Source organism: Diabrotica virgifera, chromosome 9 (genome assembly GCF_917563875.1).
Source record: "Diabrotica virgifera virgifera chromosome 9, PGI_DIABVI_V3a".
In the NCBI taxonomy this organism is placed as follows: Eukaryota; Metazoa; Arthropoda; class Insecta; order Coleoptera; family Chrysomelidae; genus Diabrotica; species Diabrotica virgifera.
In genome coordinates, this window is record NC_065451.1 from 7,698,211 (window position 1) to 7,716,053 (window position 17,843).

At 34.4% G+C, this 17,843-nt stretch overlaps 1 protein-coding gene across 1 annotated transcript; it reads right to left on the bottom strand.

The window, feature by feature from the left end:
• Positions 1 to 3,987: 3,987 nt before the first annotated feature.
• Positions 3,988 to 11,121, bottom strand: LOC114325619 (inositol monophosphatase 2). Its single transcript, XM_028273724.2, has 3 exons — positions 10,813 to 11,121; positions 5,531 to 6,033; positions 3,988 to 4,327 (listed from the first exon to the last, which is right to left on the bottom strand). Exons 1-3 carry the CDS (start codon positions 10,876 to 10,878, stop codon positions 4,066 to 4,068), a joined length of 831 nt encoding a protein of 276 aa, XP_028129525.1. The 5' UTR covers positions 10,879 to 11,121; the 3' UTR covers positions 3,988 to 4,065.
• Between the last annotated feature and the right edge of the window lie 6,722 nt (positions 11,122 to 17,843).

Consider the following 17,843-nt stretch of genomic DNA (forward strand, 5'->3'; position numbering starts at 1 on the left):
GGCTGATTCTTTAACATAATATTCCCTATGCATCCTAGAACACCTTACCGGCCATCTGGCTACTGAGACAGGTTGCGTTCATTACTGCGCAGCGCACCTGTGCAGGTAAATATATCGAATTTAAAATTATTTTAAGACGAAAAATTTTTTTGCCATTACTTTTTAAACATTATTAGAAATATGAATTATAATTGCCAGACATTTCTGTGGTTGCTAAATACGTGCCAGACGCTATAGTCTAAATGGCTCTCAACGTTTTCGAGAAAGTATTTTAAGACAGCCGATTCTTTAATATATTATTCCCTATGAATCCTCGAACACCTTCCCGGCCATCTGGCTACTGAGACAGGTTGCGTTCATTACTGCGCAGCGCACCTGTACAGGTAAATATATCGAATTTAAAATTATTTTAAGACAAAAAATTTTTTTGCCCTTACTTTTTAAACATTATTAGAAATATAAATTATAACTGCCAGGCATTTCTGTGGTTGCTAAATATGCGCCAGACGCTATTTTTTATAAATAATAATTGAAAAATTTAAATCATTTTAGTATGTCTGAAATTTTAATATTATGTTATTTACACATAAATAAATGCAAAATTAGTTTGCCAGACATTAACTCGGTTGCAGTAATCAGCCAGATGGATTTAAAATCGTTTAAAATGATATATATTTTCATCAAAACGTACGCTGGCTGTGTTAAGAAATAAGACAAACAAAAGATTCAGGTAAATATATTTGAAATTAGTTTAAGACAAAAAATTTTTTTGTCATTACTTCTCAAACATTATTAGAAACGTGAATTATAATTGCCAGACATTTCTGTGGTTGCTAAATGCGCGCCAGACGCTATTTATTATAAATAATAATAGAAAAATGTAAATTTTTTTAGTATGTCTGTAATTTTAATATTATATTATTAACATATAAATAAATGCAAAATTAATTTGCCAGACATTAACTCGGTTGCAGTAATCAGCCAGATGGATTTAAAATCGTTTAAAATGATATATATTTTCATCAAAACGTACGCTGGCTGTGTTAAGAAATAAGACAAACAAAAGATTCAGGTAAATATATTTGAAATTAGTTTAAGACAAAAAATTTTTTTGTCATTACTTCTCAAACACTATTAGAAACGTGAATTATAATTGCCAGACATTTCTGTGGTTGCTAAATGCGCGCCAGACGCTATTTATTATAAATAATAATAGAAAAATGTAAATTTTTTTAGTATGTCTGTAATTTTAATATTATATTATTAACACATAAATAAATGCAAAATTAATTTGCCAGACATTAACTCGGTTGCAGTAATCAGCCAGATGGATTTAAAATCATTTAAAATGATATATATTTTCATCAAAACGTACGCAACTTTATCGATAAGATCATTTTCTTCAAGTGTCACAATATCTTCATCTTACAATAAATGACTATTTTTATGCATAATAATTTTTTTCTTCTTTTTTGTTACAATCTTAATTTGCTTAAAATGTTTTAATATTTTTTCTTCAAGCTGATTATTTGTAATTACATGGACATCTGCATCAGGTTGAAGTGTTAACTCTTCTTGTAATTCGTCGTTGTACGTGTCACAAAGAGAAGCTAATAACAGATATTTATTTTTTGCTACTACTGTTTCTTCAATTATGGACACAATTTTTTTAAAAATATTCATGTGAATATCTCTCACATTGTGCCAGGAGGTACGTGTAGTATCAGAAATAATTTTTTTATATTTATTTAAATATTCCAATTCACATGAATGATGATAAAAAATTAAACTAGGTATTTAAAGCTCTACTATCATTAATTTTTTTTAATAACTCCTGATTTTGTAATTTTGTTACCCACTCTGTTATTTTATTATATATCTTAACATCATTACAGGAATGTAGAATTTGTTTCTTACACTTCAATTGTTTTCTATCTTTTCCACAATAAAAACATATTCTTTTATTACCTGTGTCTGTTGACTGATGATCATCAATCGGCGGGATTTCAGGACAAAAGTTTGTTTCTTGGAAATTTGAACTGGTACATAAACTTGAAGAAGCCTCGTCATATGCCACTGTTTCACTTATACTAATTGAAGTTTTTGGTAATAATGTCTTAGAACTAGATGTATCAGAAAAACCGGTCGACGATAAATTGGAAAATTCATCACTATCTAAAACAGTGTCACTCACACTTGACAGCGAAGAACTTGATGTATGACGAAGATTTGACAAAACTGAATTAATGTCAGATATGTTACGGTACTTGGCCATTAAGGCTGCTAAAGAAATGTAACATTTTTTATGGTATCCATCAGTGGTATTCACTTGGTCCGGTAACTGTACATTATTATATTTTAAATTGTATTTCATACGCGCACTCAAAACTTCTTTACACTTTAACAGTTTTTCATCCACAGAAGTTATTATATTCTCGTTTTTTTTCTTGCAAAACACACATTGTATTTTATTTGCCATTATATTGTATCACAATTACTTTTCACTAAATAGAAACTCGACAAGAATCGTTAACAAACTGTGAATTTATTGCGACTGTGACTGGCCATCTTAATAACATGTGCGGACAACATTCACCCCCGAAATTGTCGTATCTTTTGTTTGTCTAGTTTCTTAACCCAAGCAGCGATCGTTTTGTTGAAAATACACATTATTTTTATGATTTTAAATCCATCTGGCTGATGAATGCAACCGAATTAATGCCTGGCAAATCAATTTTGCATTTATTTATGTGTAAATAATATAATATTAAAATTTCAGACATACTAAAATGACTTAAATTTTTCAATTATTATTTATAAAAAATAGCGTCTGGCGCATATTTAGCAACCACAGAAATGCCTGGCAATTATAATTCATATTTCTAATAATGTTTAAAAAGTAATGGCAAACAAATTTTTCGTCTTAAAATAATTTTAAATTCGATAGATTTACCTATACAGGTGCGCTGCGCAGTAATGAACGCAACCTGTCTCAGTAGCCACATGGGCGGTAAGGTGTTCAAGGAAGCACAGGGAATAATATATTAAAAAACCAAGTGTCTTAAAATCACTGTTTTCCCGACGTTGCTAGCTCTTGGTCCATATGTAGTGAATACAAGAGGGAATTCTAAAAAGTTGCAATTCACAACCCCCGTCTGCAGCTTGGTAAAGTTTCAACGGAAAATGGACCTAGTTACTCTATAGGTTTGCCTTCGCATTGCAACTGAATAAACTGAATAAAAATGGTATACATTTTTATTTTATATTAGTATTACTCCTATAGAGTAACTAGGTCCATTTTCCGTTGGAACTTTAACCAAGCTGCAGACGGGGGTTGTGTGTGAATTGCAACTTTTTAGAATTCCCTCTTGTCTTCACTGCAGCATCCATCTGGCTTGCAAATTTTAGAAGCCATGGAGGTGTTACCAGGGAAATGGACCAATAAGTTTTCAATTTAAAAATCTTTTAGTAATATTTTTCAATATCATTAATGTTGCTATTAGGATTGAAAACTTTACCTTTCAGTTCCCAGATGAAGCTAGTCACCTACTCCATACACGTCAGTTGCAATGCGGGGATAAACTTTCATGGTTGGGTCACTTCTAGCAGAGAGCAGCAGGCCTACGCCTCTCCGATGAGACTCCAACAAGAGTCGAAAATCGTCGATTCAGAGTGCTGGACTGCGCTCCCTGTTCTAAGTGAAAAATAGGATTGTTTTGCCTTCGCATTGCAACTTAATAAAAATGGTATACATTTTTATATTATGTAAAATAAAGAATTCAGAATTGTAGGGTTAAATTGTAGATTATTTCCAAATAAAATAGTAAATTGCATAAGATGGCACAAGGAAAGTGCTTCAGAACAATATTATTTATGATTGTTCTACGAACTGGCTTAAAGCTAGACCTATGGACTATTTTGCTGTCTTACTACTTACCAAAATATCCAACTGTTTGTTATTAACTGTAATAAGTCCTTGGAGAGAAATAAAACTAAAGGAAAATTTATTAAATGACATCAGATTATACACTGAAATATGAACTATTACATTTAATTCAAATAAATCTATTGGTCAGTGATTGGATCGTACTGTATCAACTTCTTCGCGATAGCTTGAGCTACGTCTTCTGAATTAGCCGTTAAGACTCTCATTGCGAATCGGTTCAAGGGGCTGCCATCAGTATCAAGTACCACACCTCCTGCTTCCTTTACGATGAGTTCACCTGCTGCTATGTCCCAAATGTTGAGTTTGTATTGATAGTAAGCGTCCGCAGCACCGCAGGCTACCATGCACATGTCCATAGCTGCTGAACCTAGTGATCTCGGTCTAAAATAGACAATACATTATGGTCATATTTAATATTATTTTGTTTGTAAGTTATAGAAAGAACTTTAAAAGAGCTAAAGAATAATAAAGCTTTTAGCGTTAGCGTCGCCAGCTCGCGCCGATGGCTTACTAACGCTCTGTCGCGCGCACTCCCACTAATTACCACTTTAGTTCAATGCGCGACGGAGATGGATCACCGGTAACTATATAATTTTATTGAACTTTCGCCACAATAGAGCAGAGTCTGGAGGCCAATCACCTCTGCTGAAGGATTGATTCAGTAACGGCTCCTAAACCGGGCCTCTTAAAGTGACGACCCAAAACTAAAAATTGGTCAACATATGGAATCAACGTTAATGTTAACAAGTTAAAGTACATCAAATTCGTTGACATCGTGATTATAGTTAGCACATTCGAGGAACTGCAAATTATGGTTGATAAAAACAATGACAATACAGACGACCCCAGACGTATTATAACTATAATGTCAATGAGATAGAACTAGTCCAATAATATATCTAGGTAGGTACGTAGGACACATTTTTAAACTAGATGAAGAGAACCAAAGTGCGGAAATCACTAGAAAGGCAAGGCTTGCATGGGCAGGATTTGGAAAACTTAGTTGGATACTTATATAAGAAAAGCAAAATACCCCAATACTTGAGGAGCAAAGTGTTCAACCAGTGTATCCTTCCTATCATGGCATATGTATGTTAAACCTGGACCCTAACCAAGACAAATATTAACAAACTAGCCACAACAGAAATGGCAATGGGAATGTCGATGTTATATACGATTATCAGATCGAAAGAGGAACGACTGGGTAAGATCAAAAACAAAAGTCGAGGACATAACAACAAAAATTGCCAAACTCAAATTGAGCTTCGCAAGATATCGCTAGACAAGGTAGACGACTAAAATGGAAAGTGTAGATGACATCAAAAAAAGAGCCGGGACAAATTGGAAGTATGTGGCTCAGGATAAAGATCCATGGAAGGAGTTGGGAGAGGCCTATATCCAAAAATGGACAACAGAAGGCTAAGAAGTTATCAGAATTTAGCAAAAAAGATGTTAACGGCTGTTTTTAAAAGATGACAGTTTGTTGGCATAAAACTCCAACTCCAAAGCTTGAAGGATCAAGTTTTTTTCGTTAGAGTGGGTGCTTTTAAAAGGTTGCAAAATAGAATAAAAAAAACCACTTACCCATGAGTTTCCCGCATTAGCATCTTATAGTTCTCCAAAATGACTTTTTCTTTGACGGAATTTTCACGAGCGAAACTCTCTGTTAACACCAAAGCATCAGCCATAGTTTTCGTATCAGACACACTTATAGGTTCCCCATTTAAAAACGCACCTTTTCCTTTCCTGGCCGAGAAGAATTGCTCCAAATGGGGATTATAAATGATACCAATCTCAGGTTCTTTGTTGACAAACAAAGCTATTGAAATACAGGAATGGGGAAATGAATGGACAAAGTTCATGGTTCCGTCTATTGGATCTACGATCCAGGTTGGTGCGTCGGTGAGAGTACATTCTGCTCCTTCAAACGTTGACTCCTCTCCAATAATTTTGTGGTGGGGATATTCTTTATTAACGGTGCTGATGAGAAGCTTCTCTATGTGTTTGTCTGTTTCGGTTACTAAGTCTGTTCTGTTTAGTTTGCTGGTAGTGGATTTGTTCCTTACTAAAGCAGTTTCTTTGATTATCTAAAATGTATAAATATAACCATCAGTTATAGACCGATTAAAACTGGAGTAAAAATAAATGCTGAAGTAAAATAAAGGGTGATTCGTTTAGAGGTACTTTTTTAAAAAAGAAAAAACAATGAAAAAAATGAATTTTATTTGAAAATCTTTATAGTCGTAAGAGAGAACCATTCTTTACAATTACTTATAATAATATAAAGATAATTTCTTTCAAATGTTTGCCATGACTGCGGTCAAGATGGTCCATTCTGAAGTTCTAATTCTCGATGACGCGTTCGAGCTTTTCGATTGGTATTTGACCAGTGACTCGAGTAAGGGAAAGTGGGGGAATGGTGCGCACTTAAGCAAAAATCGGTTCTGTTGGTAAATTCTTTTAATCTATCATAACATCCAGTACGTTAGAGTAAGCCCTTACTATTCTACTTTGCATATGTAAAATAAGTTTTACTTTAATTATAAATTAAAAATTAATGTAATAAAAACACTTCTTTCAAAAGTATAAAAATATTATGAAGAAATAAGAATTGTATGGTATACTTAAATGTCATATTTTTAACGTAAACAAAAGTTGCATTTATAATTTTCTGGGGTACCTATTTACAGCTGTACATTCTGCGTGATTCCCCGAGGCACATAACACACTTGTATATCATAATCCTTTTTTTCCCTCTTTCCCCACAAATAGAGCATGTCTCGTTACGTGCAGTTGGTTTTTCTAATGGTGGTGGAATGAATCTTCATTCAACATCATCTAATTCGTCTTCATCGATAATATCTGACAAATAACCGTCTGTTACATCAGACGACTCAGGTGTTAGCTCTTTCTCCACTGTCTTCTTTTTTTGTTTGCCTTTTTTTGTTTTTCCTTTTCTCTGCCTGGCGAGATATCTGGCAATTCTTTATCAAAACATCTTCAGCAGTTGCCTTTCTTGCTGTTTTCTGTTCCTCCTTTCTCTTAAAATTCTCGTCCATTAATCATCTCTTTTCATGGGCTTCCTCCAATTTTGTCTTCATTGGTGTGCTTGTAATTGTTGTCTTAATGTTATATCAGGACTCCTTTTTGTAAACCCATAAAGCGAACTAGCTAACTTCTTCTCTTTATTAAAATTATTTAGGATATTATTTTCTTCAACATACCTGAATACCAATCATCTAAGTTCTTTATGTTAAGCCATAATGTAGATATGTAGATTTACTAGAGTAGGTTCGTGGCATCTGGCAATAAAAATGGTAATTTTTATATTTACCATTTCATTGTTTGTGGGGTAATCGTGCGCACTCCTGCGCACTATTACCCCTTTGTGCCCTTAATACTAATCATCATCACAAACGGAAAACTACTGAACCATATCAACCAACAGATGCACCAAAATACACGTTAAACAACATGATTTAAATCAATAATAAGTCCAAAGCATTTAAATAAAGCCTAAGGACTTACTATCCTATTTTTTGGAGCAGAAAGACTAGAAGAATTCTTGCAATTTTCAATATTCGGATCTAACTTAGTCCACGTGCAATGGTCGACTGAAGATAATGGCGTAAACCGTTCATGAGATCGGTTGAAAGGTGTAGGACTGGTTGAGTTCGTAAAATCTTCCACGGAATTTGAAATACAATGCAGCGCACGATTACCCGCCGCGCACCATTCCCCCACTTTTCCTTAATACTGGCCTCCAATGCCTCAATCGTAGCCGGTTTATTTATTTAGACTTTGGACTTGAGGTAGCCCCAGAGGAAAACGACTAGACGTGTGATGTCACAGGATATAGGCGGCCAAGTCACTGGTCCGAAACGTGAAATAAATTGCTCACCGAACCGTTTTCTCAGTAAAGCCATGCTTTCACGGGATATATGACAGTTGACGCCGTATTTTTGGAACCAAATGTCACTTAAACTACGAACTTCAATTTATGGTACCAAATAGTCCGTTATCATGGCGCGATAATGGTCTCCATTCACAGTAACATTCTGGCCGGTCCAAGACATGGACCGACGATGACACCGGCTCATAAACCACACCAAACAGTGGTTTTTTCTGAATGTATTGGCAACTCTTGAACTTCTTTGGGTTGCTCATCAACCCAAATACGGGTTATTTTGTTTATTCACGTCCTCATTAAGCCAAAAACGGGCCTCATCGGAAAATATTTTTTTTGCTCTAAGCGCACGAAACACATTCCTCATTGAACGCCTATTTTCGTAATACAGCTAAATAATTTCTAGACGTTGTGCCCAGTTAAGTCTTTCTAGGATGAAATGTCAAACAATACTGAATAAGAAAGCAGCTTTAGGTGATACCATTCATGCACGATCTCCCAACAAATCCTCACCAAAAAAAGTACCTCTAAATGAATCACCCTTTAGTTACTTCCACCATACCAGTCATACTTTAGGCTAGGTATACCAGATGTGTTTGTTTTTGCTTCATTCTACATTTTCTTTTAGTTTCTTTTCATATACTTTATTTTCATTTGTTGATTCCATGAGTTCCTGGGATCTCATGAGCTGTTTTTTCAGTACCTTCATGTTTTCAAATTCTTTAGTTCATCATTTATATGTGGTAGATTGTTGTTTCAAATATTGATTTAAGCGCCTTTAGGAAGGATCAAGGGTACAAGGAAATGGATCCTGAGGAACGACAAAGAGGGCTTAAAATAATCAAAACAAAAACCAAGTAGGTACGTGACCGCCAAAAGAATACCTGACAATGAAAATATCGTAACAGATAACTATACCCTCGAACGTGTGGATTCCTTGACATATCTGGATACAGAAATCAATCAAAAGAATACCGTAAGTAGCGAAATTAATGCAAGTATTTTCAGTGGGATGCTACTCAAGGATTGATGACATCGAAATTATTAGACAAAAGAACAAAAATGACTATCTACAGAACATTAATTTGATCCGTAGTAACCTATATGATGATTGTGAGGTCTGGGTACCTAATGACGAAAAAAATATTAAGCGCATGCTATTGCATGCTATGACATTTGAGAGAAAAATACTGAGAAAAGTATACGGCCCGGAGCAAGAGGAAGACGGCACATGAAAAATAATGGAAAACTTGATGCGTTGAATGAAGGGCACGATATTGTAAGATTGGTTAAAAGGTAGAGATTGTCAGGGCCGAGAGATGCCCAGAGACAAGATGATACAAAATTAATAAATAAAATAAAAATCCAGGGTTATGATGCCAACAAGAATAATGTAATTCCTTGTAATTTAATTCCTTGAGTTAAAACTTCTTACTTTTTGGAACTTTGACTTTTACCACGATGATCTATCTATCGTCTGCTTTATTAATAATTTCTTTCCTATAATCTTTGACTAAGTACCTACTACATTATATGAATTTGACTGTACCCATAGGCGCCGTTACCCATGAGCAGGGGGGAGCGTGCCCCCTATCTTTTCGTTTGCTTTAAGCTATACAGTCGAACCCGCTTATTAGAATCCCTGTTATAGGAATATCCCGGTTTATGGAATATAAATTCGAGTTCCCGAAACGTTTCCATTTACTCCTTAATAAATTTATCCTTTTATTGGAATAGGTTCTAATTAGATAATACCGCTTATTAGCATATTTTGCAGGTCAACGAATATTTTTTTTACAATTTACTAAAAATTTAAATTATGTTTGGTATTATGGTCAGTCGTCAAGGGCCTGTAGTGCTGGATTAGATATTATTAGGGTAATAAATATTTATTACTTTGTTACGAGTACCTACCAATTCGATCTTTAGCCGAAAAATGCATGGGTCATAAAGTAATTTTTATTTGTCTACACAAAGGCACTGTTGCCTGCTATAAAATTGTTAGAAGCAGTTTATTTAGAATTCACCCAGAGAGTATTTACCTACTTGTTTGCAAGATGTAAATTATGGCTTTGTTAAATTCATCCATTTCTTGCCGCCAATAAAAGTTACATTCAACCAATGGATTAAGGATGACCACACGGATTAACAACGAAAAAGCTATAATTACCGATAATTTCTCAAGAAAAAATAAATAATTTTGTTATATGCATTTTAATAAGAAAATATTTACATATCTACATATTGCATACATTTTATATTAATTACCTACTGCTACTGTATTCATTCACATACATAATATAATGTAATTTGGTATTTAACACATACATAGATAAGTAGTTGACGTAAAAAGACCTAAAAACATTTACATATACTGATTATGTAGGTATATATATGATATACATATTGGCATAGTATGTAAAACTACATATTGGCATAGTATGTAAAACTACACATTGGCATAGTATGTAAATAATATTATTACGTATATTCGGTACACTTATTTCGACTAGCCACCAATGATCGGTTATTAGAATATCCCGGTTATAAGAATATTTTTGCCTGGTACAAAGGCTATGCCAATAAGCGGGTTCGACTGTAATATATTGTTATCCATAGTGTTCAAAATGTAATGTGCAAAATCTTCACGTCTGCCTCCCCCTGAAAATTTTTATATAGGCGCCTATGACTGTACCTAGTCCCTATTTAGCAGAGACAATTTCTTACAATAGATGCCTCTTTTTGGTTATACAGTCGAACCCGTTTATTAGAATACCGGTTAAAGGAATATCCCGGTTTAGGGAATAAAAATTTGAGGTCCCAAAACGTTTGTACTATGCACATATGATCGGTTATTAGAATATCCCTGTTATAGGAATACTTTTGCTTGGCACGAAGGCTATTCCAATAAGCGGGTTTGACTGTATTCTGTATGGATTTTAAGAAAAATGATACTTACTGCCCCCAATCGTTTTGCCAAAGCAACAGCCGTTTCATAATACTGATCCAATTCTTCTGCTGACATACTGACGTATACCTATCTATTTTACCACGTATTACAACTGTTAAATATTCTTTAAACTATAGCTATTATTTCTATGTAATTTCAAAATTAAAACAAATACGCGATATCTAAATTCATCATTCAACAAAACTGTCTTACTTATCTGATTTTTATATTTAGTACATGTAAAATATGTACAACACTGTAAGTAGATAAAAATGATGAAGGTATTTAGCGATTTGATTCAACTCGTACTAAACTGACGGTCTCTATACCGGATGGAAAGTTACAGGGTTATGCGAAACGACTACCATTACCATGCGACAGGACAGCAGCTGCATGCTTCATTCTTTGGAAAGTTTATTATACATAGTTACAGTGGCGTAGCTAACATGGGTGACACCCGGGGCGGTAATTGATGGTGTCACTCCAAATCAAAAAAATAAAGATTGGTAAAATCAACGAAATTCCGATAAACGTATATTTTGAATAATGAAAAAATTAAGAATCATAGTTAATAAGCTGACGTTATTTAGCCTTGTTGGCGCAATTACTACCCGCAAGTAATTATTGATTAATTTTAGCTTACTAAAACTTCTCACACATGAAACAACCGATATACAAGTGGTCATATACAATTTTAATGTGACCACTAAGTTTGGGAGGGATTCCATGAAATCCCATTCCACATTGAATTTTTAAAAAATCTACAGCTAATCATTGCTAATTTCAACTGCTCACTGTTCGTGAAAATCAAAGTGTGTGTCTGCACAACCTCGAACAATGAAGCCACATCATGAATGGACTTTGAACTGGTTACAAGTTCAAAATTAAATAGGTCAAAATATTCCATCATATCCTTTTGAAGTTCGGCTCGAAATGTGATTCCTGAATTCGTTTTTCGGTAGGAAGGCCGTCGTCCTCATATTTTCGTGGCGATATCTATTGCTTCAGCTATACTTGGCTATACTATGACCACGTTTTTCTTCAATATAAAGTGCACCTATTTCGGTCGCTGATTGATCAACAGTTATGCCTTTACTTTGCAATTTAATCTGACAAAAATTTATATCTCAGTACATCACTCCAAAAGAAAATATAACAAATAAATGTAGAATTACACACATCGGGCATATGGTTATGTGCAGCACCTCTGGTGTCTAAAATTTTCTTATTGATGATATAATTGTTCAATTGCAGCAACAAAACTATCAAAATGTTCTGCCCATACTTTAACTGCGGCATAGTGAGCACTTCAACGAATTGTGGAAAGTCGTTTAACATATGCTTTGCTGTGTTTAATAAGCACTTCCCAGCAGCTAGTGGTAGCAGAAAAAAAATTGCCTCTACAGTTCCAAAAAATATTACACAAGATGTATTTTGTGCAAAAGAGTGCTGGCCACATAAATTCACATCCAACGAAAATGGCCTTTTTTTGGTTTAATAATAGCTTTTAATCATCCATGTCCCCCGCTCATACCAGCTGCATTATCGTATCCCTGTGAACGGCACTTCATAATTATCTAAACCATGAATTTCAAGCTTCTTGAGAGTTTCGTTACTTAGATCAGCTGCTTTTTCCTTTTTAACGGAAAAAATCCAAGAAATGCCTTTTTGACCTTGACTTTTCACGGTTTCGCGTGTTCATATATTAATATCAAATTTTATTTTGAGTGTAAAGTGAGTAAAGTTACAAATTAACAATTCATTCTTTTGTGATCGGGTCTCTCGGGTGTCACCCCAGAACGGGCGACACCCGGGGCGAACTGCCCCCTCCGCCCCACCCTAGCTACGCCACTGCATAGTTACAGTGACATACTGTATTAATGTTAGGTCAAGTGGGGTCAAGTAGGTTGCATGCGAAGGTTAAGTGAGCAAATTCTAGTATGTGCACAAAAACTGTTGCAGTTTTTTAATGTTTGTAATTCTGAAGGAAATATTTAATCCTTGATTTGATATTTCAACAGTAATGCATATTATGTTGCGTCATCTATCGTTGTAACCGTTATACAGGGTGTCCCGAAAAGATTGGTCATAAATTATACCACAGATTCTGCGGTCAAAAATAGGTTGATTGAACCTCACTTACCTATATAATAGTGCACACAAAAAAAGTTACAGCCCTTTGAAGTTACAAAATGAGAATCGTTTTATTTTCATATATCGAAAACTCTTATCGAGTCGTTATCTAATCTATATCGAGATTTTTTATTGGAAATGGAAATGTGGCATTCTCATGGCAGCAATATCTTGAAAAAAAATTAAAGTGAAATTTATGAACCCCATAAAAGTTTTAAGGGGGTTTTGTTACCTTAAACCCCCCAAACTTTTGTGTACGTTCCAATTAAATTATTATTGTGGCACCATTAGTTAAATACAATGTTTCTAAAACTTTTTTTGCCTCCCTAGTACTTTTTCGATAAGCCAGCGTTTATCGAGATATTTTGAATATTTGTCGAATCCGCCACATATTTGTATATGGTTAAGTACGATTATAGAAATCTGTTAATAATCTAAAAATTTATTTATAATTTATATTTTTAGGTATATTTTGAAAAAGAAGGTGACTTAATAAATTTGATCTCGATAAAAGGTGACTTATAAAAAAAAGACTAAGAGGCAAAAAAGTTTTAAAAACACTGTGTTTAACTAATGGTACCGCAATAATAGTTTAATTGGAACGTACACAAACATTTGGGGTGTTCAAAGGAATAAAACCTCCATCAAATTTTTATGTAAACATATTAAAAAAGCAGGCGCATCTCGATAAAAATTGGCTTATTGAAAAAATACTAGGGTACAAAAAAGTTTTAAAAACGTTGTGTTTACCTAATGTTACCACAATAATGAATTAATTGGAACGTACACAAAAGTTTGGGGGGTTTAAGGGAACAAAACACCCATAAAATTTTTGTGGGGTGGACAAATTTCACTATAATTTTGTTTTAAGATGTTCCTGTCATAAGAATGATACATGTCCATTTTCAATAAAATATCTCCGATAGGTATATTGAAAAAAATCGATTTTTGTTTTGTAACTTCAAAGGGCTGTAACTTTTTTTATGAGCTCATTTGTACTAAGGTAAGTTAAGTTGAATCGAACTATTTTGACCCCAGAATGTGTGGTATAATTTATGACCAATCTTTTCGGGACACCATGTATAATATCTACCTATTATTTGACTTTTTATTTAGTTGTCATCATGCCAAAATATTAGCAAATGTAGTAACCTATTTACTGACCTATGAAGCCAGACAAGATTCCAGATCTCATTCATTTAAAAATATATTTTTAAATCTGTTAAAATATATTTATAAATTTTCTCCAAATAGAAGATAGACGGATGATGAGATGTGAACTCAGATCAACAATCAGCTGAAAACATTACCTATCAGAAAAAAATAATAAAATCTAATTAGAAGAATTTTTTACTAAGCAACAACATTTTTGATTAATTTAGTATTATTTTGTATTTTGACAACGACATCCGACTTGGGCGTCGAAACGTTAATAAAATCTTTTTTTTTGGTAAAATTGTGGCTTATTTCCCATTGAAAATAGTTAATATTAAAAAAATAAATTGAATGAAATTATAACACTAGTAGAAGAATAACAAGGTCACACAGAAATACAAGGAGACAAGTGCCATAGAAAGCATCGGCATAATTATGTTTCGTAGACCTTAAGAACGCATTTGACAGGGTCAAATTAAAGGACGTTATCCATTTATTGTACTCAAGAGTACCTCAAGGAATACTCAAAATACTCGAAAATATCTACCAGAACAACACAAGAAAAGTAAAAGTAGAAGAATTCCTCACTGTAATGGTTACACCCTGTACGAACAAAAACAAAAACCAAATTTGTGGTCAAGAATTTAATATTGTTGATTGTGGTGAGTCAACTTAAGTTCAATTAACGCTGTTATCCACATCCATCAGTTTTGATGGAAGTTACTTATTTTTAAGTAAGAAATCTAAACCTGCAATAAAAAATGGAGGCTCCCATTTAAGATTTTAAAGTATCCCCACACCTGACTGGGTCGTGTTTGGTGCCGTTCTATAGATTTTTCAAAAATATTGAATAAGTGTACCTATTTTTCAGTTTTTCGATCTGATGTTCATTTCGCGAAATATCGCGGGATTCGTATTTAAAATTTTAAATTTACCCCCACCCCTCTCCGTTGGAAGTCGTGTTTGAAATCATTCGATAGATTTTTGAAAAATATTGAGCACGTATTTCTTAGTTTTTCGATCTGTCATTCATTTCGCGAAATATTCGCTATTTTCTTGTGAAACTTTGGGACTCGTCCATTTCCTTACGCCCCGCTCAAATCGTCAGATTTTTGAAATATCCACTGTTTTGCATGTACATACTTAACTTACCTTATCTTAATCTGACGATTTCAAGTCTTTCTAAGGACAGATTTTTTTTCGGGCCCCCCTTAACGAACCCCCCTGCATTAAGAGCCAATATGATAGAGGTACATTTTCAGGGTACGTTTCTCCCCATGTAATAATCTGATGCGCTCGAGTAACTGCAAAAATCCCCGCTTGGGCTCCCCTACCATAACAATAATGTAAGTAATACCAAGCGAGACAAGTTTTTAATACACAGGGTGAAATTAAATAAAATTTAATTGATTGGGAAAGAGTAATTGATAGACGGATACGTAAAGAGACCGAAATATCCGAGAATCAATTTGCCTTTTTGCAGGGCAGATCAACAACAGATGCAATTTTCATTATAAGGCAGTTGATGGAAAAATACAGGAGCAAAGAAACAAACGCTCATATGGTATTCACCGATCTTGAGAAAGCATATGATAGAATTCCTCGAGAGATTCTGTGGTGGGCACTCAATAAGAAAGGAGTCCCTGGTGAATATGTAAAGATTGTGAGGGATATGTATGAGGGAGTAACGACTAGTGTTAGGACAGGTGTGGGAAAAACAGATAAATTCCATGTGAAAGTAGGATTGCACCAAGGCTCGGTGCTTAGTCCGTATTTATTCTCATTAGTTTTGGACCAGATAACAGCGAAACTACAGGGTAACATTCCATGGTGCTTAATGTATGCTAATGATGTCGTGTTAGTAGGAAATAGTGAAAGAGACTTAAAACAAAAACTGGAACAGTGCGGAGACAAGCTCTGGAGGAAAAATGTTTAAAACTTAGTAGGACAAAGACAATGTTCATTTAAAGATGGATTTACTACAAATAAAATGGTATCTTTGGATGGTGAACTGATTGTAAAAAGCAATAGTTTTAAGTACCTGGGATCGGTATTACAAAGTAATGGATAAATATATGGAGATGCATGCAGTAGGATTAGGCTTGGATGGATGACGTGGAAGGAAGCGAGTGGTGTGCTGTGTGACAGGAAAATTCCAATGAAGTTGAAGGGAAAATTCTATAAAACAGCCATAAGACCGGCTATGGTGTAGGGAAATGAATGTTGAGCAGTGAAAAAGAAAGAGGAACAACGAATGCATGTGGCGGAAATGAGAATGCTTAGATGGATGAGTGGAGTGACAAAAAAGGATAAAATTAAAAATGGGTATATTAGGGGAAGTCTAGGTGTGGCACCAATTGATGCCAAAATGAGAGAGCATAGGTTAAGATGGTTTGGTCATGTTCAACGTCGAGACGCTAATCACCCAATACGAAGAATTGCTAAAGTGCAGATTCCTGGAAGAAGTAGAAGAGGAAGACCAAAGAAGATGTGGGGGGAAACGAGTAGGCAGGACATGTTGGTAAATGGGATTAATATTGATATGACCCAAGTTAGAATTATATGGAGAAATGCAATTAGGAAAGCCGACCCCGCATAGGGATAAGGCAAAGAGAATGATGATGGTGAAATTAAATGAAATATTAAACATGACAATCGAAAGACAATCTAGAGATGTGGACTGATTAAAATTTCTGAAACAATTTTCCAGTAACATGTTTCACAGTGAATATTTTGTATTTTGGGAATAAAATTGAATGGTTATAATTAAAATTCTATGTTCTTTTTTCGACGTTTCTGTTCGTAATCAAAAAATCTTTTTTAAAACAATTACAGTGTAGCCCGCTTATTAGAATACTGGTTAAAGGAATATCCCGGTTTAAGGAATAGAAATTTGAGATCCCAAAACGTTTTTACTAAGTACATATATGATCGTTTATTAGAATATCCCTGTTATATGAATACTTTTGCTTGGCACGAGCTACTCCAATAAGCGAGTTCGACTGCACTTGATTCTTCTGTGGCTTTGAGTATTTCTTCCGATCGAGATGTGGGATCACATATTAATGGAAATTATATTACAGGTTACCATATGGGAATAAAATAGAGTGCAAGATTAAGACTTGTTTTCTCCTAGGAGAAGAGTAGAGCTTAGGAGAGAAAGAGTAGCTGGCGTTGGGGCAGGGTTGCCCAGCCCTGAAGCAGTTCCAGTTTATGGGAACTGTAAAAGGTATTATCCGCTACCCCAGACATATGCTACACTCATGGTATTGTTTGTATTATAAAAAGTCACATATTGGTTTGGTTTGAAGATACGAAACATAGGTACATATAAAAACAAAAACGGAAAAGACAGGAAAGAAAGATAATACAGAGGAAGGTACAGAGCGAGATGACTGGACATATATTTCAAGGTAAATTCTTTTTCTTCTTGTAGTTTCTTGTCCTGTCGGAGGTTGGCTATCATCACAGCTATCCGTACCTTATTGGCGGCTGCTCTGAAAAGATCTACTGAGTTGCAACTATACTACTAGGTTTCTCAGCCAGGAAATTCTTGTTCTCCCAATAGATCTTTTACCCTGAAGGGGTTACATAGGTCTTGCGGGTAAAAAAAGTGACTTTTTAAATAAGTTATATCTCGAAAACTAAAAATTATTTTTATTTATAATTTTTACATGTAAAATTATAGTACTTAGGGTACCCTAAAAAAAATTGTCAGCCAAAAATATTCATTTTTGTAGAGTTGACTGCAA